Source organism: Sceloporus undulatus, chromosome 4, assembly GCF_019175285.1.
Source record: "Sceloporus undulatus isolate JIND9_A2432 ecotype Alabama chromosome 4, SceUnd_v1.1, whole genome shotgun sequence".
Taxonomy (NCBI): domain Eukaryota; kingdom Metazoa; phylum Chordata; class Lepidosauria; order Squamata; family Phrynosomatidae; genus Sceloporus; species Sceloporus undulatus.
In genome coordinates, this window is record NC_056525.1 from 170,660,727 (window position 1) to 170,685,565 (window position 24,839).

General features: G+C 41.2%; 1 protein-coding gene across 1 annotated transcript in view; it reads right to left on the minus strand.

Moving 5' to 3' along the window:
* ELOVL2 (ELOVL fatty acid elongase 2) overlaps positions 1 to 22,759 on the minus strand; it is a 71,333-nt gene extending 48,574 nt beyond the window's left edge. Inside the window, exon 1 of the mRNA XM_042463382.1 lies at positions 22,628 to 22,759. Coding sequence (XP_042319316.1) covers positions 22,628 to 22,630 — 3 coding nt within the window. The 5' untranslated portion in view covers positions 22,631 to 22,759. The remainder of the gene's footprint in view (positions 1 to 22,627) is intronic.
* Positions 22,760 to 24,839: the final 2,080 nt, after the last annotated feature.

Here is a 24,839-nt window from a genome sequence, read left to right on the forward strand (position 1 = left end):
ATTTCTTGCCTAAGATAGGTAGGCAACTTGAAGGCACATACACCCACGTTTCCAGAATCTATCTACTACTCTACACTTGCAAAATGAGCCTGCCTGGGGAGCAGATGAGTGAAATCCATTTAAAAGTAATCCTACTCTATTCTACCTACTTCATAGTGGAACATCAGCTTAACTTGTAATTAAAGGAGATTTATCTGGGGAGAGAAAATATTCTGATATTGCATGGCCATTCTTAGGGAAATTACTCCAAATAATTATTCCTCCACCAATCAATTATTGTATACCATCTCAGATCCCTCAGTATTACCATAGTCTCTCAGATCATCTCTATTTTTGTGTTAATCTAAGGTTTTGCTAGGTTGAAAGTAGAGAAACAAGTATCTAAAATAGGGAAAGGATGCCACCAACCCCTTCATAGATTAGATGGGAAGCTATTCCTGGTTTTATTGGCTGTAGTTCTTTGTCTTTAAATAAGGCATAATATGTCTTTCTCCTTAAAAAGTGGACCGGGTGGCTAAGAAAACTTTAAAATGACCAAAAATTTAGAATTCTAGCCCAGTTCTATGGTTCACTCCATCAGTGCTTCGGATGGGCCATACCAACAACTACAATTGACTTCTGCTCAACATTTGTTGTAAAGAATGAGCACTGGACTGGTTTTTAAAAAATTGATTAACTGACCGTTACTTGAACAACAAAAAGAGTAATCATCAACTTGTTTGGCGCCTATGCTGATTACAAAACAGCTCTCAAATTAGATGGCTGTCACTGTGAAACAAGTCATAAACTGCTGACAGTCTTTGGCCACATCATGAGAGGACATGACTCACTTGAAAAGACAATAATGCTCAGCAAAGTGGTGGAAAGCCCTAGAGGGCTTTGAAGGGCATTTTAGAGTAATATATGACCTTTTGAAGACACAAAAACCCTGTGGGCTACATGTGTCACACAGGCTGTACTTTGCCCATCCCTGGTCTAGACGAAAACCTGGATTCAGCACCCCATGATATGGATGCCACCAGCTGCCACTGGTGAGTATATCCTATAAAATTAGCATTCTCTGTACTTGAATTGTTATGTTTTTATTCAATTATAATACCTAGTTCTATAATTCAACTTTAATAAGAGTTATGTATGTCAAAGTGTACAAAAGGCAAATCTTAATACATTGGTAGATCTCTGGGTGAACTGCAGTAGAACATCCATGTCCTTTTCACTCCCCATCATTTAATCAAAGCAGCAATAAAGGCATCTCCCAACTTGCCTTCAGTTTGACAAGTGAAGCCAAAAAGAGCCATACACACAGAGTGAACACAGCAACAAACCCTGATGCCAGCTTGGTTTGCACATCTACTCTGACAACACTATTGCAGAACCTCATGATATCAACCAGGACTGGGAAGTAGGAGTAAGGAGTAAGAGGTTTTTACAGGAGTAGGAGTAGGAATAAGGAGCAACAAAATATATTCCTGTTATTATATTGTACATGCAAACACCAAAAAACAATTTTATTATATTGCACTGGGAAGGCAAAGAGAGACACTTGCACACACACACCAGCCTTGCAAAGCAAGGGCTGGGGAGTAGGGATAGGAATAAGTAATAAAGGAGTAAAGAGGTTTTTATAGGAGTAGGAATAACCCCAAAACCACCACTATATTCACCAACCCTGATACCAACCACATCATTTCCTTCCTCGTTTTACAATGGCATACAGGCATGCCACAATGTCTAAAGAATAATAAAGAAAGGTGGAGGCTGGTGAAAGAAAGAAAAAGTCCCTGGATGCGTTTTGGAAGAAACTTTCAAGTGGTCTCTAGAAGGGTGAGCATGTTTTTGTTTACTTTTGCAAGGCTTACTTGACTGGGTTGTTTCATTTTACATGTCCATATTATTAGTTTTGGATTAAAAGTTTGCTGAAACATGTTGAACTGTGCTTCTTTTTTTTGTGATGTAAGAACATATCCCTATTCTTTCCATGTTATTTCTGCTTTTGGCCCTAAAGTTTCTTCTCAAGAAATACAGCTCAGGAATCTAATTACTTGGTTAAATGAGGTATATCTGTATATGCTATTTCCTATCATCTGTACCCTTCTGCATTCTATACCAGGAAAACATGCCAGCCTTTGCACAGAAGAAGAAAGGACATAAATCCAATGCCAGAAATAACAGTATTCAAAAAGCAGTAGAAGGCTGGTTAGTCTCCCAGAATGATCTGTCACTCACTTCAAAGTAACCATTGTGAAGCAAAGAAACTTCACAGGAAGAACAGAGTGAAATAGTGGTGAGTTACAATGAGAAGGTGGAAGTAATGTGCTGCAAATGATAATGTGACCTGTCAATCATTATTTTTTGGACCAATAAGGGGCTAAAATGCCCCCTCTATGTATATTTTAACATTAAGTTTTGGGGGGGTCTCTGTGTGTGTGTGTAACAAGTAAAAGACTCGAGGGCAGTTAACAACAGCAACGAGTTTACTTATATGCAAAACATTATTTTTTCAGCTCATGAGTTGCATTTGGGAGGAACATTTATTTCCACTTTTCAAGGCTTCCTTTCAAAAAAAGAAGAATACAAATCTGTTATTAACCCATTAATAATAATAATAATAAATTTTATTTCTACCCCGCCCTTCCATGGATATGATCAGGGCGGCTTACAAAATTTATAAAAAACATTTCAATACAGGATTAAAATTCAGTATAACAATTAAAAACATTACCACAAAAAACAGGAACAGGAAATCAGTAAAATACACATGTCAGTGGCTTGAGTGTTGGATTATAGCTCTGGAGACCAGGGTTCAAATCCCCAATGTGCCATGGAACCTACGGGGTGATTTTGGTCTAGTCACACTCTCTCAGCCTCAGAGGATGGCAATAGCAACCCCCCTCTGAAAAAACTAGCTAAGAAAACCCCATGATAGGTTCACTTTAGAGTCACCATAGACAGAAATGACAAGAACAACAACTCATTACAGTAACAAGGAACACTAAAGTGTTATAAATGTGTATAGTAAATAATGTCCCAAGCTCTGTTTGCCATTTGTGAGGAAGCTACATACTGCAATTAGATGTCTGAATCATGATAATAGTTTCCTATCACACTATATGTGTTACCTGGCTTATCTGGCATTAGTATACTTGTGTTACCATGAACACTTTTGTCACTAACCATATTACTACACTAAGGCAATTGGCACTGTACTTTCTGCATTTAATTTCCCTTTGAACTTACTGTTTACAATCCCACCCCATCCCCATGTATAATGTGTATATAAACCTGAACCTCTGGATAGCAAATCATGCACTTGATGAAGTGAGCTATAATCCACAAAAGTTTATGCTATGTTAATCTTCAGGGTACCACATAAATATGTATTGTTTTTGCTGGATGGAAAAAAGTCTTAAGTAGCCAGGATTTTTGTATCAAAAGGATTTTTCACACAGTTTGGTTTTAGTATTCAGAACATATTTGGGGTTTAGAATGTTTTAAATCAAAGATCTTTAATACCAAATGATGACTCCCAGGGTTCTAGTAAAAAGCAAACAGGATTCTTAAGTCTTGGAGTCTGTCTACCTTGGATGTATGAATACATATCAAAACCAGCACTGTTCCCACACTTTGGCTACAATCTAATAATAATAATAATAATAATAATAATAATAATAATTTATTTATATTTTCCCACCTCACCCTGGGGATCGAGGCAGCATTACAACAGAGATAAAATACAATAGAACAAAGATGATACAATAAAACAATAATAGCTAATAATCCCCTAACCCTCGCCCATCTTAAGTTAATAAAAATCACAATTAAAATTCTAATCAATTATAATCAAATGGAATAGCCATCTAAACGGATGGGAAATGCACCATAGGGATCAAGGTGGGATGGCCCGTTGGAAGAGATCCATTTTCGTAAAGGCATCCAACGTGGTAACGAGACAGATCTCCCCGGAAGGCTGTTCCAGTTTTGGGGTGGCAGCAAAGAAAGACCTCTGGAAGGTTGTTGTCAATCTGGTCTTTTGCAATTGCAATAGATTTATCCCAGATTTTCTGAGAGTGCAGGGCAGATTATGTAGGGAAAGGCGCTCCTGCAAGTATCCTGAGCCCAAGCCAGGATACTTTAAAGGTAATAACCAACACCTTGTACTGTGTCTGGAAACTAATTGACAGCCAGTGAAGATCTTTTAGAATAGGTGTAATGTGGTCAAACCTGGATTTGCTGGTGACCAATCTGGCTGCCATATTTTGGACCAATTGAAGCTTCTGAACTTAACACAAGGGTAGCCCCATGTAGAGCGCATTGCAGAAATCAAGACGAGAGGTTACCAGTGCATGTACCACAGCTTCAAGGTCCCCCTGGTCCAGGTAGGGTCACAGTTGGTGTATCAACCAAAGTTGATAACAAGCACTCCTAGTTGTTGCATCTATTTGAGATGACAACTGAAGAGACGAATCCAGGAGCACTCCCAAACTGTGAACACAATCCTTTAGGGGAAGTGTGACCTTGTTCAAGACCGGTTGACAAATCTCCATCCCCGGATTTGGGATTCCTATTACGAGTACCTCCGTTTTCTCTGGATTCAATTTGAGTTTGTTTTTCCTCATCTGACCCAAGATAGTCGTTTAGAGGAGTAGAAATCTAGGTCCTCATTATAATAGCTCACATAATGATACACTCAAAAGAAATCCAAAAATGCAGGCGGTTAGGTTGATCAATATCAACAACGGAGTTCTTACAGTTTTTATCTGCTGAGAGATTTTGCTACAACTCGTTGATAAGTCGAGGGTGCCAGCATCACCTCAGGGGTTGAGCTATCCCTGGCTGCTGCTGTCATCCATTTTCCATGCAGGCATTCAAAAAGGCCTATTGCCACTCTACTCAGGGATGGGGATCTTTAAGTTAAAGACCTTAAAGACAGGGGTGGAGAAATACTATTGACTCTTATCAAAAAAAGGAAGCATCCCTTCTTTAATTAGAGTGACAAAAGGTGAGAGCTTAATTTGTGCTGAGATAATTTAAAAGAACTCTCTTGGTGCTCCTTTGAAGGGAAGTAGCAAAGAGTCGACACTGCCATTTCCCCACCCAGGCATTCAAAAAGGCCGGAATTGGCATCACGGTAGAGACAGTAGAAGTGGTTGGTGCTTCTTTTTTTTAAGTTTCTCTTGGGATGGACTAAGCTCTTGCCTTTCACCATACAACTCAGAGAAGGGGATGGTTTAGGTACTGTACTTACATTGACCCATGGATAAGTCAACCCAGGTTTTTTGAGTCAGTTCTTGACTAAAATTTCTATATACATGAGTATAAATAATAATAAATAATAAAATCTTTATTTGTATCCCGCCCTTCCAAAAGATCAGGGCGGCTTACAGAATGCAACGAGTGCGAACAAATTACAGGAGTTAAAACATATAAACAACAATAACAACAGTCTAAAAACAACAACAATAAAAGCCCCTTAGCCCAACCTCATGGCTACGTAAGAGGAGGGAGGCCCACAGGATATTTAATCGGGGAATGCCTGCTTAAATAGGAAGGTTTTAAGATCCTTCCTAAATTGGGCCAGGGTGGAAGATGAGCGGAGCTCCATGGGCAGCGTGTTCCAAAGGGCTGGGGCAGCTGTGGAAAAGGCCCTTCTTGATGTAGAAGCTAACCTGGCCCGAGGCACCTTCAGTACATGTATAGTACATGTTTCTTTAAACATTCCAAAGTGCTACCAGCATTTTTATGAATTAAGGCCCATTCCGCACGGGCCAAAAGGACGCGCCAAGGACGTACTAGGGTTAGAAAGGGGCATCCTTTCCACACGCCCCTAACCCTAGTACGTGCTCAGGGCGTACAAAATTGCAGCGCCCGTTCTACATGGGTGCTGCCATCTTGACGTTGCGGATGCCTAGCATCCGCGTGATGCCGCGAGTGCGCGACTAGCGACTTGCGACGTCACTTCCGGGACCCAAAAAGAAGCCGCCTTTTGTGGCTTCTTTTTGTTGTGTCCGGGAATCACGCGATTTGTCTGCTGCAGTTCCCGGATGCAGCAACCAGCGGTGCCAGCAGAGCACTGTTTTGGGGCACTCTGTAACGCGCCTAAGTAACCCAAATTTCCAGAAACACTGTGAATGATGCAATCTTCTGTGCATTAAAAAAATGCAAATACCTTCGCTAGTTTTCTTCTTGATCAGAGCCATAAGAATGATAGAAGAATTTGGGCTGAAGACAAAAAGGGTCAATTACTAATTACTGACAGTCTGAGAAGTGTTAAATAAAAGTTTAAAATAATTAAAGCAATAAATAGAAACCAAGAAAAGAGGATTTCCTTTCTTCCCTCATTTTAACATATTTCACACTGGATACAGTCCATGCACAGGACATCTATGTTAGTTCCACTTTTAGACTGGAAAAGAAAGGCTGAGAATGCTTTTAGTCTTTCAAGTCTTTGGACTGAAGACAAAGAGGGCTCTATGTTTAAGAAGTAAGTTTCTTGGTTGTTTTCCCAGTTGCCTGCAATGTAATTCTGTGTCCCCAAGACTGGGATTAATGTACTAGGGACTGCTATTCCTCTAACTGCTGGCAAGGATCATAAAGGATTTTCTATCCCTAACTGCTGCTTTGCTGTACCATACAGTATCAGTGTATTAAGAGCTTGCTCTGGGTGCAAATGCCATCCTTTCATTTCTAACTGATGTAAACATATGGCTAAGCCATTCTGTTTCAAGAAAATAAATGGACCCATATCAGAGGCCCGTCCAATAAACTCTGTGCAATGTGACTTTCAAAATCCACATTTTCCAACACCAGCTAAAAAATGATATCTGTATTCAGTAGTCATAGCACTCCTGGAAGTTGAGTGAAACATCTTGTAATACAGAACTCAGCAGTCACTCAGTACAAATGAGTTGCTTGTAACTTTTATTTTTCTTTATAGTTATGGGGGGGGGGGGGGTCAGAATTGCCTAGCTTAGCACTTCTTTTGCACCACAGACCTGAAAGATGAAACTTTCAATCTTCCATTACTTTAGCTACTTTCAATAATGGGTAAAGAGTTGCTTTTAAAAAATTAACTTTAATAGCAACAAAGTACAGTACTTGTTTTGGTCATGTAACTATAAATCGGTAACTGCATCATGAAGAGCTGTTCTCAGTTTGGCTATGGGCAGGTCTACACTGGCCAGAATATTCTGGGCCACTCCTGGACTATTCTGGCCCTAAAGCTGCCTCAAATTCCCCCTATTACCTACACACTCCTGAGTAATGTTAGGTGGCTGTCCACACATGTCTCTCACTATCACCTGGGACCAGGGCCACAGGATTGTCACTCCTTCTGAGGTCTCAACAAGGCGCCCAGGGTCAGTTATATGGCTGGGCACCTTATGATCTTGCACCAGTGGCAGCAGTACTGGACAGCTCAGCAGGACACTGTGTAAACAGTTTCCCAGTGCTCTGACTCTCCTTACCTTAGTGTAACTTACCTTACTGGTAAGGTAAATTATTTTAAACTGGTTTAAGGCAGCAGTGGCCGAGATAAAATGCAGAACTTGCCTCATGTCATGAAGACAATCCACAGTCAAATGAGGCTTTAACCCTGCATCGTGAAGACAGGTTGCATTGAGGGTGATGGGGGTCTATTTGGTCATGTAGACATACCCTAAGACAAAGTGGCTTGGAATTCTCATGTATATGAATGAGAAAATCTCTGTTTCATTTGTGTTCCATTTCTCAGATTTTCATCACCATTACAATTCCGTACTATGTTGCCAGATTTTTTTCCTTGCCAACATGGAAAGCAGTACACATTTTTCCACTGACTGAAGCATCTGTCTGAACATTTTTATAAATGAATATTTCAGTGTACTTTTCATATGTGTGTAAGGTTTTATCCTGTTGAAGTAAGCAACCATTACATTTTTTTCTTCCAGCTAGAACCTTTCTTCTGACTCACCAAAACCAGGCCTCACTCCCACACACATCATAGCTATCATTTTGGGCAATACTAATATTGATTGAGCTTTTGGGTCACTGTGACCCAATTCTATCTGCACATGTTGCAAGGAATCAGTGTTGTTACCTCAAAAGAAGGCTAGACTTATTGGCAGCTTTCAGAAAGAATTTTGCAAAAAACAAAACAAAAAAAGTGAGAGTTGTCCTTAGCAGTTCAAACTTGGGCCAGACAGTAGATCAGAACCTGAGAAACATTTTGAGGATTTTGGATGAGATCTAATAATTAATAACTTTCTGACCTGTGTGACACTAGACAAGAGAGGTCTGACACTTGCTGGCAAATTAGATGAACAAAAACCAGAAATTTCCCAAGAGTTCTTTCTGCATAATCCCATCCAATGTGAATATTTGGTTTTCCAGTCCAGCTGACACTTCTAAGTTATATACCAAAGCAGGGGTAGGCAACCTGCGGCCCGCAGGCCGGATGCGGCCCGGCGAGGCCTTGGGACCGGCCCCAGCCCGGTCCTGCTGCCGATTGCTGCTGGGGCCTTTGGCGTCTCGCGCGAGGGGCATGGTGGGGCAATTGTCTATAGAAGCCTCAGAAACATGCATTTATCTTAACATTTTTAAGAAAATCAGCAATTTTTTTCACGTGTCTTCCGTTTTTTCTTTAAAAAGTGCCCTCCATTTGAAAATTTTGTCCTACATTTGTCCTGGTTTATTTATATATTTAATTTTTTAAAAAATTATTTAATTATTTATTTTTTTGCTTCGGCCCCCCAGTTGTCTGAGGGACAGCAACCTGGCCCCCGGCTCAAAAGGGTTGCCTACCCCTGTACCAAAGTGAAGAAGAAGAGGAAAAAAATCTCCTTTTCAAAATGTATAACAGTGCAGTAATTTCAGAGCAGAATTCCAAACCTGTGATTTAAGATGAAGATGAAGATTATGATGATGTGTGCCTTCAAGATGTTTCCAATTTATGTTGAGCCTAAGGCTCTTATCATGGAACCTATCATGGGATTTTCTTGGCAAGTTTCTTCAGAGGGGTTTTTCCTTTGCCATCGTCTGAGGCTGAGAGAGTGTGATTTGCCCAAGGTCACCTAGTGGGTTTACATATCCAAACCAGAATTTGAACCCTGGTCCCCAGAGTCCTAATCCAATGCTCAAACCACTACACCATGCTGGTTCTTGATGATGATGATGTAATTAAAAGGAATGTGAATACCCTATGATTAAATGGTCCATATACACTTCCAAACACATGATTTAATGGTAATCTGCCATATACACTGCCTGATTGGATACCTATATTGCTTTAAATCTGAACAATGATTCCGTAATTGAGTTGGTCAAACCCTGGTTGAGCCTAGAAATTTAGCCAATGGCCTATTTGCCTAAGACATCAAGAAAGGCAATACAAGAGTAGGTAGGTCTGCCAATGCTGATATATCTCGATACATTGGTTGTTATCTTTGCAATAAATACAATGACATAAATCCATACTGTGTTCCAGCATTCACTTTATCTGTCTGATACATGCAGTTGTGAATTATGGTGATGATATATAAGCCGCACACCTGACATGAGCTATTGTTGCAAGGTCTATAAGATTCAATGTTGCATAGAGAAATTACTCATGATAACTGCACCATTATATCTATTTAACTGTGTTATAACTGTATTATGTGCATGCTACTAGCAGAGTATTTTCTTCTTTACCTAAAACTTATGGGTCAGTAAGATCTCACACAATATTCTTGCAGGTTTATGCACTTTACATTGTGTGGCATTGTTAAGAGTGTGTGTGTGTGTGTGTGTGTGTGTGTGTGGCGCACATGCGAGTATACCTTCAAGTTGGCTTTTGACTTGTGGCAACCCCAATAATTTCATAGAATTTTCTCTGGCAAATAATGGTCTGAGATAGTTTTTCCAGTTCCTTCCTCTGCAATATAGCCTGCAGCATCTGGTATTTCTTGATGGTCCCCCATCCAGTTTCTAACAAGAGCTGACACTGCTTAGCTTCCAAGATCAGGTAGGATATGGTGCCTTAGTACAGGGATTTATTTCCAAGTATACTGTTTTCCTGGGACACAATGAAATATTTTGTTGTTATCTTTACATACAAATGTTGTTATTTGATGCTTTCCAACCGATATTTTATTTATATAGCTTTTTAATGGCAGATTGGTCTTCCAAGCTGGGTTGATAATTAAGTTTTCTTTTAAAAGTAGGCTGTTTAAAAAGTTGTTTACCATACTGTAGAGTTTCTTACTGCTCTTCATGTAGTGACCAAGTGATAAAGCTTTACTGAGTAACAAAACAAAATAAGAGGACTTAGCCCCAAGAAACTTTCAGTTTAGATTTCAGTATGTGGGAGAAAACAACTGAGGCAAATGATGGAAAGGGATTATTGCAGAAGTTAGGATACATCTGCACTGTAGAAATAATCCACTCTGACACCACTTCAACTGTCATGGCTCAATGCTATGGAATTCTGGGAACTGTAGTGTTGTGAGACATTTGGCCTTCTCTGGCAAGGAGTTCTGGTGCCACAACAAACTAGAACTCTGAGAATTCCATAGAATAGAACCATGGCAGTTAAAGTGGTGTCAAACTGGACTATTTCTGCAGTGTGGACGCAGAGCCAGTGTACTTTTCAAATTACATACCTTGGAGCAGTTTTTTCCCCTTATAGACTTTAATGGAATCACACAAGAATGCTTAGTTACAAGAGTGGATGCTACAAGTTTAAATGCCAGTAAGCATTAGAGGTCTAATGCATCACATTTTCAAGAGATGTCCCATTGACTTTAATTCATGGGCTGTGAACTATTGCCCAAGGTTACAGTCTTTGTTGTATCTAAATCCAGGGATCTAGTAACATTAATGGGATTGTGGCAGAGTAAATGCGGTCAGAGGTACAGCTTGGTTGTCATTTTTTAACATCTAAAATACTACCTTCAGCTCAAATGATATAGCTAAATAATAAACTATGTTTTAATGAGCCAAAAATGCTCTATAGTGGCAAGATTTTTAACCCAGAAATGCAATTTATTCGGCTTCCTACATAAGGAACCAAATCACATCATTACATAACAAGTAACTGGAAAGCAAATCTTGGTGCAGCTGCCATTATTTGGAATTTGCATCTTGACAAAGGGGATGCCAATTCCTTGAAACAGTATTTCCCTAACCCCCCCCTTTTTTTTTTTTTAACGTTTGTGCCAGTCATTCACTTGTTGCCAGCATGATTCTCTTTGGAAGGATTTTTTCAAAAGATGGTAGGAAACAAAGTGGTTCTATCTATTTAATGCTGGCTGTGAAAAATGTCTGTGTGAGAAAGGCAGCAGCAGAAGAAGAACTGGATATCAAGCACAGCTTGAACAGATGAAATTAATACCGGAAAAGTAATTCATTCTTCATCAGGTAAAACTAAGTAGGCCCCAACTGCATTACTGAAGCCTTGATTTTCAAGTACAATTCCACAGGCTACTGGATAAGTTTGAAAACTGGTCCTGTGAAGCCTGTTGATGAAAATAACCTTTTTTTTTCTATGTAAATACTGATACAGCACTGTTAATGTGCTTTTTAAATTTTATTATGTTAGCAGTTAGCAGATACTACACCTCTATGTGTTATGGCTGCCACCTAATTATGCCTAATATAGCAACTTTAGTGCCTTTACAATACAAATAGATGTCTCCTATGTAATAAAACAAAACACTAGCCATTTTTCAGGGATTTCTAACTTTGGACAAAGAGAAGCAGTCAAAGGAAAAGTGAGCAACTCACTAAAAGCCATTGCTTCTCTCAAGTTGAGGTCTTTTAGTAGAAGACAAAGGCCAAAGCAATACTGTATATACCCATGTATACATCTAGAAATTTTGGTCAAAATATTGATGCCAAAAAACTGAGTTGACTTGTGTGTAGTGTGTTTTCGAGTTGTTTCCAACGTATGGAGATCCTAAGGCAGTGATGTCCAAACTCTGGCCTTCAAGGTATTTTGGACTTCAGCTCCCAGCATCCCAGACCATTAGCCAAGGTGGCTGAGGCTTCTGGGAGCTGAAGAACAAAACACCTGGAGTGCCAGATAAGGGCATCCCCTTATCATGGGATTTTCTTGGAAGGTTTGTTCAGAGGAGGTTTGCCATTGCCTTCCCCTGAGGCTAACAGCATGTGCTCAAGATCACTCAGTGGGTTTCATTGCTGAGTGGGGAACCAAACTCTCCTCCCCAAAACTGTAGTTGAACACTCAAACCACTATGCCATGCTGGCTCTCTGGATCCACTTATCCATGGGTTGATGTAAGTACTGTACTTTAACTCTTATCAAAAAAGGAATCATTCCCTTCTCTTGGGTATGTTTGTCAGCTTTTCTGGGCTGAAACCAAGTAAAGTTATCACATGAAATTTAAAGGCTATAATCACTGCTGACATAATCACCATCTTTGTTTTTTTTTCTTTTCACTCTTTTTGACATGTGTGTGTTTTCTTATCCCCACCTATGCCTGGTCATCTTCCCAACACATTGCACCACAGAGTTCCCTTCTCATCCATCAGCCTTGGGTAAGCACAAGCAGCAGGCTGTCAGAGCCTTGCTAAGTTCTTTGCCATCATTTTCCTTTGCTTCATCATTTGCATCCTTTGTTACATACCCCAAAGGTTTACCCTTGATTTATCCACAATTCATATCAAAATCCATAATTTTGGCCTCCAAACCTGCCCTGAACCTATACATGAGGTTGACTTATAGTCACGTATATACAGTACACTCTGTTCTAGTTGCTCAGACCATTAAGAAATCCTGGCCTGGAACACTGAAAATCCAGTGTGTTTTAATGGTTAGAAGGTTTGCTAGAATCAATTCCAATTCCCATTCAGCAGTGAAATTTTCTAGATGACCTTGAAACAATTACATTCTCTCAACCTTTGATTACTGTGAAGACAAATGGAGACCATACAGACCACTTTGAGTCATTTTATACTATATCATAAAATAAAAAACAGTTAAGAGCCATAGCTCCATAGTAGAACACATGCTTTTTATATAAGAAATCTCGGGTAGAAACTGCATCCAGACAGGGTTGGGAGTGTCATGACCAGTCAGTTTGACTCCATTAGTTTGACTCTGTATAAAGCAGCTTCCTAAAGCCAGAATCCCATGATGTTGATCTGCTGATAACAGCTAGGGGGGCTGGATTATCTTTTCCCACCCTGACAGCACCAGAGGGCTGGGAAAAACATCTGGATATGATTTTTGTGTAACACAAAAATGTGTGGAAGACAGAAGAGATAGTCCCATAGACCTAACAGAAGAAAATCGGTGCAATTCTGTATTTAACCTGACGTTCCTAACCCTTTATAGAGACCAGATAATATCATGTGGCCTGCTTTGGCTTTGTATAACAGAGAGGTTTCCTTGTCTGCTGTTCCTACCCTCTTTTCTTCCATCCTTCAGTTTTTATTCCTCAGACTGAATCCCTACTCCATGTCTCATCTCAAATAGACCATTTGAAAGCAACTGCAGGACTGAGCATTTACAGCCCAAAGGAATTATGCTAGAGAAGTCAAAAAAGAAGAAGAGAGAAAAAGAGATTGCTCTACTGACCAATCCAAAATGACACAAAGTGGAAGAGAAATGATACAAGAATGCCTCTGTTTCACAGATCAGTTGGGTGGTGGGGTGGACATTTTTTTATTACCATAACATATATATATTTTCTACTTTAGACATATCCTCCAAAATTTCACAGATAAAAACTAGGATGTATGTGTCCAGGTAACATCAGAGTGTGGTGATGATGGAAAAACCTACTAGTGAAAATGAACTCAAAAGCTAGGAGAGACTGCAGCCAATGTGAAGACAAAAATGGGTTGCAGCCATTTGCTTTTGCCCGAGTTTACCAGGAAGGGCAAGATTCTGCCACCTCCTCTCCTCTCCTTTCAAATTTTTGTTTGTTCCAGTCAGAAGTGCTACCTAATTATGGTGATGATGGCGATGAAGATTATGTTAATGATGACAATGATGATGCCAAACATGACAATGATTGAGAAAATGAAAACTTGAACTATAGATGTGACAATCCAGGGGACAACAGAATCAAAGAGAAGGAGGGGAAATATTATGAAATGTTGAGGCTTACAAACTGAAAGGCAGTGTCTCTAAGGAAAGAAAACAACTATTGTTCCAGTGGTCGTAAGTGGTGAGGAAGCAATTCCAAGTGGCTGACATAACATTTGATTGAAATCATCATAGGCAGAATCACACTGGTGCAACTACAAAAATGTGGAATGTGCCACATTCTCCAAAAGTATTTCAATTATGCCTAAATTTTGGGATGGAATCTGAACCATTGATAGTTGAAAATTCCATCAGTAACATGATGTAAACTGTGAAACCAAGATAATAATAATAATGAGCAATATGGATTTTTGTCACTCTGTGGAAGGTACTGAACATGTGCTATTTTACTGATTCTGAAACAGTAGTTGTATGGCAGCTGTCAATCGGCAGTGCAGGGTAAACCCTTGTGGTGTGAACTGGCCCTTTAGCATCACGCAAATTAATAACTATTCCTAACCACTTTCCCAAATACAGGAAAAAGAATACTCAGGGTACCATTAGAGTACTCTGTACACAATCCCAGTCAGTGGATGAGTTTAAGAGGTCCATGAACCAGTAGGAGAAAAAAAATCCTTTGATTTGCTTCTTGTCACTTTGAATTTTTCCTGTCACAGTAAATTTTATAGAAAATGTAGGCTGAGGTCTCGCCTCAGGGGCATAGCTACAATATCATATCCATCTCCTGATCCAGCACCTGAAACTCATCTTAAAAGTCAGCCATCCCAAGTGACAGTGCTCTGTGGTTCTGGTAGGTGGGACACGGAAGGATGATGTGACCAACCTTCCTGCCAGTGAGCAATGATGTTGGAAAGTTGCAACAGGAACCTACAGGGGCCCTGCTTCTGCTCCTTGTACCATTGCTCACTGACACAAGGATCATGTCCTCCTTCAGCCCCCTACTTATCAAAGAACTGGCAGGTTGGCAGTCAAGGCAATGGTGCCACAATCACAAATGTGAGTATAAGGCTGGAAGTCTAATTTAGATCCCTGTAAGGGCTTATTAGGATGCCAGCTGTAGTGTTTGCAAATATCCACTGTAATTTTTTAATGTTCTGGACTAGTTGATGGGAAGGAAATCAATTTTTAAGCCAATAAAATAAATTATATACAAACTTTTGTGTGCATGTTTTTAAGTACACTTTTCTGGGCATCCCATAGCTGTCATGACTCTAAAATAGTTTAAAAATGCTGAGGAATGAATTTTTTGTGTGTGCAATGTATATGCTTCAGCAGTAAGCTGGGTTTAACAATGCATGCATATGCTATGTGTGATTTCCTCCAATAAACAGAATATGAGAGATCACTCATTGTTATAAACAAAACCCTGGAAGACCCTTCATGGATCATACAAGTTTAGCCTTATAAAACTAATGTAGAAAATATTTTCAAATGCAAAAAAAGAATGCTAATAATAAGCTTCAATATTTCCCCCTTTCTTATGTTAGATTATAAGTAAGATCAGGTACATTTAAACTTCCAGTTCCTAAGAAACAATATGATTACATGGGTAATCATGGATATGTGAAACATCATAAACTGACAATTGTATATATAATATTTTCTAGGAGGAGAACCACACAATCCTACCCATAGCTCCTCAGAAGTAAGTACCATATCATTCAGTGAGGCTTATTACTGGTTAAATAGATATAGGGTTTGTAATGTGAAGTCGAAGGCTTTCATGGCTGGTATCCATAGTTTTTTGTAGGTTTTTCAGGCTATGTGACCATGTTCTAGAAGAGCTTTTTCCTGATGTTTCACCTGCATCTGTGGCTGGCATCTTCAGCAGTGAGCTGGGTTTAACAATGCATGCATATTCTGTGAAGATGCCAGCCACAGATGCAGGCAAAACGTCAGGAATAAACTCTTCTAGAACATGGCCACATAGCTCGAAAAACCCACAAAAAATTATGGATATAGGATTGCTGTCTAAGACAATCTGAAGATAAAAAATCAAAAAGGAACACCTCAGGCTTCCTTTACAGAAGCATATGCCATTATTTTTGGAAACACCACAGTGGTGGAGCCACTGAGGTGCAAAATATGGATATTGCTTTCCCAAACAAAAATTCAGCCTCCACTAGAGAAATTTTCTTTCCGTAACTAAAGTTTTGGCATTGCAGAGAGTAAGACATAATCATAAGCACCTAGAGCTCTTATATTTCATGTGTTCACGTTCCCTTGGTAACTTGGTCTGCCTCTTTTCTTTGGAATGCAAAGAAAACTGTATTTCTATATGCCCATATAATGTTTTTAAGTTACAGCAATGTTAGAAATTTGGAAACTGAAGAAAAAATGTTTGGACGACAGAACTCTTATTTGGAGGGGCAATGCCTTAATTTTGCCTCCTTGCCACAGCCAGACACCCTCATACTTGCACAGAATTTGAAAGTTGTGCAAATCACTTGGTAACCTTGTAAGAAAGTGAGAAGGGCACTTTATGTTCTGACTCAGAGCTTAGAATAAACAATACATCTGCTGTAGAATATGCAGCCATATTCTAAAAACACAGCAGAAACCTATTTATTCAGGCAGATTCACATGGTGGAATGGGACGACATGTCATATTCTAATAATCACAAAAGCTTTGCAATGTAATATTAAAAGATAACTCATGTAAAACCATTACAGATATTACAGTGCGATTCCAATACACAGCCCATGTTTACTGCAGAAATGATACACAACTTTCAAATTAACAATTTCTCATAGATTGCAGTTACTAGCACTTTAAACGTAAGATGCTATTTTGTAGTATATTGGGACATAATTGTTTTAGGCAATGACATCTGATTTCAAATAATGGGTTGGATCCAACAGATTTAATCATGCTTGATGCAGAGCCACTGAGATCAATTGATTTAATTAAATATGCACTTATCTGCCCCATTGATTTCAATGTGTTTGTTTAAGCATGACTACACTGGAACCAGGACCAGGACCCACTAGTTTAATGCTGCTGGATTCTGCTGTTTGCCCTAAACATTAGGATCCTACCCTTCTGCAGCTCTTACCACCTGTGCACCCTTTAAAAATTGTGTTAAAGATTTGCTGGGAAACCCTGTAGAGCTATTATTGACTCCACAGAGGACCAGAGCAAGAGAGGAGAAATGTTTGATTCCATTGCAACTGCATACCTTCCAACTAGTTGGGACAATCCAGAATCCCACTTGTCCACCTGTGTTTTAAAATGTGTTAGTTTCTCTTTCTTTCTCCCATTCACCCCCCCCCACCCTTTGTCCTTGGCTTACTCCAATTACTGCATATTCAGTTTACAGTGCAAAAGTAGTTTGTACTCTGCAACCACAAGGGGTTGAAGTGGGGGCAGAATTTTGCCATTTCAATTTGTTGTTGTTGTGTACCTTCAAGTCATTTCTGACTTAAGGCAAAGCTAAGACAAACCTATCATGGGGTTTTGTTGGCATGTTTCTTCAGAGGGGGTTTGCCATGGCCATTCTCTGAGGCCTGAGAGAGTGTGGTTTGCCCAAGGTCACCCTGTGGGTTTACATGGCTGAAATGAGATTCAAACTCTGACCTCTAGAGTCACAGTCCAGTTCTCAAACCACTACACCCTACTTTCTGTAGGGTCAGGCAAAAGCAAACTGCTACACTCTCTTCCATCTTATTTATTTTTTCTCAATAATAACTTGTCATCTTGCCCACTCTCTGATGTTGCTGGGGGTTAGTCTACACATTTAAAATGCTCCTCATTCCAGTTAAATAGGATGTGATCCAGCCACATGTGATTCGCAGACGTTTGGGCTTTTTTGCCCCCCCCCCCAAAAAAAAATAATCCTTAAACTCTGGGGGAAAGGTTTGTGGTTTTTATAATCCGCTGAAGTCTGCATAAATGCCCATTATTGCACATGTGGCAGTCCATCTGCTTAGCATTCATTTAGATGGCTGTGCATTTTCAGCAGAGGGAGGGTGAACAGATACGAATAGATGCACATTTGTGTAGGAAAGTGAAAACAATTAACCATCAATGTGATTGTGCAAAAATGTGCACCAATTTGAATAGTATGCTTACATGTAGACTAGCCCTTGGCCACACCTGTCCCAGCTTTCCTCTGTGAAATGTTATCAGCTTCGGCTGATTCGCCAGCTGCGCCCATACCTGGCCCAGAGGGACCTTGAAACCGTAGTACATGCTCTGGTAACTTCGAGATTGGATTGCTGCAATGTACTCTACATGGGGCAACCCTTATACCAAACTCGGAAGCTGCAAATGGTGCAGAACATGGCAGCCCGGCTGGTCACTGGTGCTCCCAGGACCAGCCATATAACACCGGTGCTAAAAGATCTCCATTGGCTGCCCATTTGCTTCCGAGCTCAATATAAGGCGTTGGTTATTACCTATAAAGCCCTAAATGGCTTGGGCCCAGGATACCTAAAGGACCGCCTCTCCCCGTACATTCCGCCTCGCACCCTCAGAACATCTGGGCAGCAATTACTGAAGGTGCCTGGGGCTAGGTTAGCTTCCACGTCGCGGAGGACATTCTCCATAGCTGCCCCAGCCCTTTGGAACACGCTGCCCATAGAGCTCCGCTCATCTACCACCCTGGCCCAATTTAGGAAGGACCTCAAAACCTTCCTATTCCAGCAGGCATTCCCCGATTAAAGATCCTGTGGGCCTCCCTCTTCTTCCGTGGCCATGAGGTTGGGCTATGGGGGCTTTTTATTCTTATTTTTATTTGCATTTTTATTTTATTTTATTTTATTTTGTTATTTTTGTAAGCTGTTGTACTTGTGCGTTAGTCATTTAAGGCCAGGGTTAAAATCTTCACTTGGCTATAGAAACCCTTGAGCAAGTCACACACTCTCAGCCTCAGAAATAAGCAAAGGCAAACCCCCTTTGAACAAATCTTACCTAGAAAATCCTTCATCTTAGGGTTGCCAACATAATTTGAAGGAAGACAACAACAAACTTGGTATATATATTTTTTGATTAACAAGCACACATGCACCTCCTACCAATGTTAATCATCACATTTATCATTAATGGTATGTCTTCAGAAACTTGCCTCAAGAAATAATTATTGAATGCCTGGAGAGAAACCACTTAAGCTAACTATATATATATATTTATATGTGAGCTCTTTTTTTTTTACCAAAGTGGAATTGGCATAGTCAGAAAGTAATCTGAAATGTCCTGCAAGGGGCTTGTAAACCCGTACTCCTACTGGTCTCATTCTAACTAGGATATAAAATCTATTAGGAACAAATTTAAATACAACCCAAATGTTATGTCTTTTCACTTCTTTTTATTTCTATTGGACTTGTTCCATGAGAGACACTTTATCTATTGCAAAGCTCATTGTCAATAATAGATATGGCAGGCTTCTGACTACTTATGATTTCTCTCTCATTTAAATACAGGTTATAGCTCTTTCAGCTGGCTAGAAAGGAAAGCCAAATCTAATTCAGGCTCAGTTTTGGAAAAGATGAAAAGCTAAATAAGTATTGTATATAGCTACAATGCTGCTTTAGGCTGGTAAATGACATGCCAGGTATTAACCCAGAGCTTTCTTAGAAAGCTAGACTCAAATTTTCACCAAAGGGTCAAAATGTTGGGTTTGTGCCTTTCCTCTCATTTTGATTTACATCAGGGATGGGAATGGCTGCCCCCCCCCCCCACAGATGATGATGAACCACATCTCCCATCTCTCTGCATACTCTATACTGACAAAGGATGGTGGGGTTTGTAGTTCAACATCCCTGATTTCCACACTTTCCTCACTCCTCCATTTACAGACTACAAACATTCCCTGATATTTCAAGGTTTTTAATTTCTCCAGTTTCCCCTTCCTCCTGTACATAATCTGAACAACACTCAGATAAAGGTAAGATCTAATATAAAAATCATCAAGAAGTACCCAATAGAACAAGTGTAATATAGGAGTGAAACTGGAATATCAGTTCTCAGTCATGCGTTCAAAGAAACTGAACGATTACACTCACTGTATTTTCATCTGCAAAATAAGAGCCAGGTGCAAAGTTCCTATGATTTTTTAATTGTCTTGCTCTGGAATTTCCTAATTTTTTATCTGAGGATCTAGGAAGGGCATCCTTCCTATTAACAAGTTTTGAATTAGTTGTTTGGACTAACCCCTTTGGGAAGATGATGCTGACCTGCAGCCAGGAAGGGAGCTGTATCTCCCCTTTGTAAACTTTCCTTTCCTTTTTAATCTAATTGTAACAAAGGCAGGTATGAAAAGAATCATGCAGAAATAGGACTGCAAACCTGTTCCTCCTGGAAATCGTTGGCATTTGCCTAAGCTGGTTTCATGGCCACTTTGTGACAACAAACTACATGTCTACCTTAGAAGCCATTAAAAAAAAGTTTGCACTTTTCCATGGCTCACTATAATCGTGACATATATGGGCTGTTGTTTTTTAAATGGACATGGGCTTTGCAAGGATTAGAGGCCCAATCTTTCCCTATTCTTTTTGAGAAGTTACTTCTGAAGTTTCAAACAGACTTGCATGGTATTGCACCGCAGAGGAATCAATTGTGTGGGAGGGTGGACATGGCCCCTTTGCCTCAATGTAAATTGGACCTAGTCTGCCATTCCTGGTGGTATAAGTCATTTTGAAAAGCTTAAGGAGAAGAAGAGAAAGGAGAGGAGAGAGCCAACTTTTTGTTAGAAGAACCTCAGTATGCTGGGGAGGTGTCATCATAAACGTGTTTAAGAACGTGGGAAAGGAGCAACTGTAAATCCTCATGCACATTCAGAAAACCCTCTGCATACATTAGATATGTTGTATGCTTTTAGCAATTTGGAGACTAACTGATATATATTTCAGCATAAGCTTTCATGGATTCTTTCAGATGCATAGACTCCCTCCCCCAAACCCTTTCCTTCCTATCCTGAAACACGCTAATACAGCTAGCTCCTTGAAAAGTGTATTTTCAAATGTAAGAAAGCCCTGGTTGTGTAGTGAGGGGGCGGAGGACTACAGAGACGATAGAGTAACATGCGGCTATGTGTAAGAAGGAGCATGTGTTGCCTAGATGAGAGAGGAGAGAACCAACGTGTGGTACCTGTGAGTGTTCAAGAGGGAAGCAGCAGGTCAGACTGTGTGGGTTTGTTAATAGGAAGGGTGTGTAAATGCATTAAAAAGTGCTATGCGTGCTGTTCAGAACACATTGTCTCCCATCAGTGTGCATGAAAGTGAAGAATTACCTGGCATATATGGGCAAAAAATGGTAAAATAATAGGTGGGTTTGCACAGGTGTGTGAAAGAAAGCCGGTGTAGTGGTTTGAGTGTTGGAATATAACACCAGACAACAGGGTTTGAATCCTCACTTGGCTGTGAAATCTGCTGGGTGACCCTGAACAAGTCAGTCTCAGAGGATGGCAATGGCAAACCTCCTCTGAACAAATCTGGCCAAGAAAACCCCATGCTAGGTTTGCCTTAAGGTCACCATGAGTTGGAAATGACTCGAAGGCACACAACAATAAGAAGAAACATTACCACACTACCGAAACCTATGGCAATGGCAAAGCCCTTCTGAAGAAGAAACTTGCCAGGAAAACCCTGTAATAGGTTCATTGTATGTCAGAACAACTTGAAGGCACACAACCAACAGGGCAGGGAAGACAAGGAAAACAATGTGCAAGAAGGTGTTGGGAGAAACACACAGCACTGGCACCCATGCGAGCGCTAGCATGTGGGAGTGTGTGGATGAGGGGTTTATCACACTGGGACTAATTTCGGCATTAAAGAGAAATTAGAGCACATTTAAAGCATCCTGCAAATAATATGAAAATAGCGTGTAATTGCACAAATAATTATCTCATGCAATTGTGCAAATAAAGTGATATCGGAAATGCATTGTTGCTGCAATTCCAAGAATAAAAAGATGCACAAATGATTATCATACACAATTGCACAAATAAAGTGGTATTGGGAATGCACTGTTGCTGAAATCCTGAAAGTAGAAAGATGTGCATTAATGCTCCTTTGTGATTAATGCACCAGGTGCCACAACAGACTACCATTCCCAGAATTCCATAGCCTCCAGCCATGGCTGCTGAAGTGGTGCCAAACTGGATTATTTCTGCAATGTGGTTGCAGCCAGAGAATGGGGGGGGGGGGGGCAACGGGGGTATGTTTGAGAGAGCAAGGAAGCATGTGCACGCATGGCAAGCAATGAGTGTGTGTGTGTGTGTGTGTAAGACAGCGTGGGGTGTGTGGTTGTGTGTGTGAGGGGGAGACACTCGGTGTCTGTGGCCCCCCCGAAAGCGCGCGCAAAGATGGTGCTCCTCCTTGGCCTGAGGGGCGCACAGCGAAGGCGAGGGCAGGCTTTGCCCCCCCAAAGGAGCCCATGGGGCGGGGGAGGGATACACTTGTGGGGCTGCTGCTGGTGGGGGGGGGAGAGGCTCTTGGGGAACCAATGTCCCCTTCCACCCATCTCCTCCTTTCCCTCCTTCCCTGGAGCATGGAAAGGCGCCCTCTTCCCTCCCTCCCTCCCTCTCCTCCTCCTCCTCTTCTGAGGGATTTAGCGGGAAGCCAGGCGGCTGTGGCCAGAGAGAGGCTGCCCTCCACTCACCATTTCGCAGCCTCAGGAGCCAAGGCCGGGGCTGGGGCGGCAGGGCTGCTGAGCGAGGAGGGCTGGGGAGGCGCGGGTGCTGTCCAGGGTAGTAGCCTTGGCGCCTCCTCCTCCTCCTCCTCTGGCTCCTGCCTTCCTCGCCAAGCAGCCAGGCGCCTCCTCCCCTCCGCCTCCCTCTCGGAGGCTTAAGCCAAGCCCCGGCCTCCCCTGGCTCTCCTCTCCCCGCCTTCCCCTCCCTCGGCCGGAGAGGCCAGGCGGGGCCCGGGGAGGGGGCTCCAAGGCAGGGCCAGCCCCTGGGAAGCAAGGCCAAACTCAGACATGGGCGGCTCCCTTCCAAAAGGGACAGTGCCTTGGCCCCTTAGTGGACCATAGTCAGAGCCAGGGCTGTGACACCCGCTAGGTGACCTTGGCAGAGTCACACTCTCTCAGCCTCAGGGGAAGGAAGGCCAGTGTGGTAACTCATGGTGTCACACAGACACACCTCATTGATCTCCTCTCATCCCATGCTATACAGAATCCTTAGTCGGGGTTCTTGTACCAATAAGGAAAACATCCTGCGTTGGCCATTTAACAAATGCAAATTAAAAAAAACCCATCACCAATTGTTTTGTTTCTTCTCCTCCTGTTTGGTTTGTAACGTCTTGCCTGAAGAAGAAGCCCACAGAGCTTCGAAAGCTTGCAACAAGTATACTGTGCATTTCGGTTGGCCACCAAAGGTATCGCGGGTGGGTTGGCCACAACCCCTTTCTGCCCAAAAGCAGATGTTTGAGGAGCAGTAGTGTCACCTGGTGCACTCTGCACCCCCCACACACTCCCCTAGTAATCCTCCTCTAAACCAATCTTGCCAAGAAAACCCCATGATAGGTTTGCTTTAGGGTTGCCATAAATCAGAAATGACTTGAAAGCACACAACAATAAAAACCAACATGATTACACAACCGGCATCCCAGTGCTAGGTCCAACTTGTGCAAATCCGTTCAATCCATGGGATTTATAGACCTGAAGAGTCGTTGTACAATAACACCCACAAACAAGGGATACCTTTAGTCAGCCAACCAAAAGGCATGAGATCCATGCTACAAGCTTTCCAAGCTCCACTGGCTTCTTCATCAGGGAAAGGCATTAAGAATCCCAACAGGAGGAAAGATAAAAATACAATGATGATGTTAGTCACAGTAAGGCTTCCGTTTTCAGTAAGGTGTTGTTGGTGTTCTTTGGAGGGATATGGAAGCGAGTGGGTCCCTCCTCCTTCTGGCCATGTGCAACTGGGAACAAAGTCCAGGGGTTGTTGTTGTGTGCCTTCAAGTCATTTCCAATTTATGGTAATCCTACAGCAAGCCTATCACAGGGATTTCTTGGCAAGATTTGTTCAGAGGAGTTTTTTCCAGTGCCTCCGAGGCTGAGAGGATGTGACTTGCCTAAGGTCACCCTGTGGGTTTCCAACTTTCCATGTCCAAATGCGAATTCAAACCTGGTTTCCAGAGCCACTACACCACTCAGGCTTTGTCCTTTGTTTGTGTTGCTGTTGTTATGTGCCTTAAAGTCCTTTCCAACTGATGGTAACTCTAAGGCAAATCTATTACCGGGTTTCCTTGGCACATTATTTTTGCCTAATGAGTTGGCATTCAGCAGCAGTTCTTTGAGTGGGTGTGCTTTCCTTAGAGAGAGACAGTGTAGTGTCTTGGTTTGACTATGACTCTAGAGATCAGGGTTCGAATCTCACAGGTCCAGGGAAACCCTCTGAAGAAATCTAGCCAAGAAAACCCTTTCATAGGGTCACCATAATTATGTAATGACTTAAAAGCATACAGACTTTAAGAAAACTTTACTTGGGTCTCCATGTATTTGTCATATTCAATTTTTATTTGTATCTACTATATATGTTGCATACTGTGTATTACTGTAACTATATTGTTGTTCTGTGTCTTCAAGTTTTTGAATCATGGTGACCCTAAGATTACCTCAGATTGGCCTTAATACCCTAAAGGTACCAGATCCTGCTGTAACTTGGAAGCTAAGCAGGGTAAGCCCTGGTTAGTACTTGAGTGGGAAACCCCACAAATACCAGGTGCTGTGGGCTATATTTCAGAGGAAAGAAATAAATTCATGGGGTCACCATAAGTCAACATGCAACATACAACTTGCAGGCACATGCACACATACAAGGTCACCTCACTGGGAGTTTGTGTGTGTGTTTTAGTAAGATTTGTTC